General features: G+C 44.5%; 1 protein-coding gene across 1 annotated transcript; it reads left to right on the plus strand.

Moving 5' to 3' along the window:
- Positions 1-210: 210 nt before the first annotated feature.
- On the plus strand, positions 211-961 carry LOC121518751 (histone H2A). The gene has a single exon (XM_041801315.1). It carries the CDS (start codon positions 266-268, stop codon positions 650-652), a length of 387 nt encoding a protein of 128 aa, XP_041657249.1. The 5' UTR covers positions 211-265; the 3' UTR covers positions 653-961.
- Positions 962-2,167: the final 1,206 nt, after the last annotated feature.

Raw genomic sequence — 2,167 nt, forward strand, 5'->3', positions numbered from 1 at the left:
TCCAAAACCAGCTGGACTTCCCATCCCCCTGTGCTAATTAGAGTGTGCCATTCCCTCTCTGTGATTGGAGCTTCGTGGACATGAGGACAGTCATTAGGAGAGGACACACTGCTCCATTGGCCCGTGCGTTTCCAGAGTCCATCCACCAATCACAGCAGCCGGTGCGCTTTATACCCCTTTACGCACAAAAAAAATTACGTAAAGGTCCAAGCTCTTCCCTTCGGGTTCACTGTGTCCAGTTTCTATCAGCTCTAGTCGCGTGATCATGTCTGGCAGAGGAAAAACCGGAGGAAAAGCCCGCGCTAAGGCCAAGTCCCGTTCCTCCCGTGCAGGGCTGCAGTTCCCGGTGGGTCGTGTCCACAGACTGCTGCGTAAAGGAAACTATGCGGAGCGCGTCGGCGCCGGGGCCCCGGTGTATCTGGCGGCTGTGTTGGAGTATCTGACGGCTGAGATCCTGGAGCTGGCTGGTAACGCAGCCAGGGACAACAAGAAGACCAGAATCATCCCCCGGCATCTCCAGCTGGCCGTGCGTAACGACGAGGAGCTCAACAAGCTGCTGGGGGGAGTGACGATCGCTCAGGGAGGCGTGCTGCCCAACATCCAGGCTGTCCTCCTCCCCAAGAAGACCGAGAAACCCACCAAGAGCAAGTAGAGACTCCCCCGGCCCCCCTTTTCATATCAGTGTTCGTTTTTTGGATAAACGCGCTCTCACACAGGAGGCCGTGTTTGCTGTTGTTGTTCTCATGATGAAGACTCTGGCTCCTCATCCGGACTCATCTTTGACTGCACTGTGAAAATGGAGGCTGGGTTGATGAAGGCCTGAAAAAAGCTGATCTCAGTACGGACCAATTTTTGACGCGGAGGTTGTTTTAGATGCACAGTGCTGCTACAAACGTGCTAAATTGTTCCATTGTTGTGATATTTGTGTGCTGTTGTTCAATAAATGTCCTGTAGCCCTTTGGCACAGCTCTTCACTAGCACTCTTTCTTTCTGTTGTTGACATCCGGGGACTCTGGCCTCGGAGGAGAATGAATGGGCTGCAGCTTTTTGTGGAGCAGGGTTTCTGCTCCTCGGTCATGGTGGGTCCACGTTGATCAGTCACGTGATCATATTTGTTCTCTGCACAGAAATGTGTGTGATGGAAGTCTGCAGGTCTGTGTGATGTTCCTCCAGACCAGGGGTGTCAAACTCAGTCACAGCAGGGGCCGGGTTCTGGATTCAGGACTAACCTGAGGGCCTAACAGGGTCACCTTTTAACCAGAAACTGTCAACCTTGTTTCACCTGTAAAAAAAAAAAAAACAAACTTAGTCCTGATGATTTACAATTTAACGTTTAAAATTAAAAAAAATAAGTTAAAAGGCTCACAGTCTGAGAAAAGTACATTTACTAGTTCAAAAAATTCAAAACATGAAATTGAAATTGAAAACTAATGTTTTTTAAAGGCAAATATATTAGAAAGAAGTCAAAATTATGAGTTCAAAGGTCAAAATATGATTCAAAATTTTAAATTGAGAGTCCAAAAGGTCAAACTATGGGACTATGAAGTCAAAGTTTGGAGTTGAAAATATGAAGTAAAATACAAAATAATTGGGTAAAAAAAGGTCAAAATATCACTTAAAAATCAGAATTCTGAATCTTAAAGCTCAAAATATTATGAGAAGTCAAAATCATGAGTGTAAATGCTCAAAGTATGAAATGAACAGGCAGAGTCCTAAGTTTGAGTCCTGACTGAGATGCAAAATTGAAAATCTGAAATTAAAATACAAATGAATGTCTTTTCCTCATTCTTGTATTCTTATCTAAATATTTTTACTCCTTACTTTTTCAGATTTTTTGACTTAACAGGGAAATCTTAAATCACCAGGATTAGTTCACATTTTTATACTTGAGGAAATCTGCAGACCTCAGACTGATGGGCCAGTTAGGACAGAAATATCAGATCAGCTTGTGGGCCGGATTTAACTGTTCCACGGGCCGGATTTGGCCCCCGGGCCTTGAGTTTGACACCTGTGCTCTAGCTAAACCTCAGGGATGGCCAACAGAGAGCTGAGCTTTAAAGAGTGGATGAATGGATGCACATTCATTACTTTAAATAATGATTCATTAACTATGTAGGAACTCCTCAGATAACGCTCAGATATTTAATCTGTGGAGTTTTCATTTGTC

This window comes from Cheilinus undulatus, linkage group 12 (genome assembly GCF_018320785.1).
Source record: "Cheilinus undulatus linkage group 12, ASM1832078v1, whole genome shotgun sequence".
Taxonomy (NCBI): domain Eukaryota; kingdom Metazoa; phylum Chordata; class Actinopteri; order Labriformes; family Labridae; genus Cheilinus; species Cheilinus undulatus.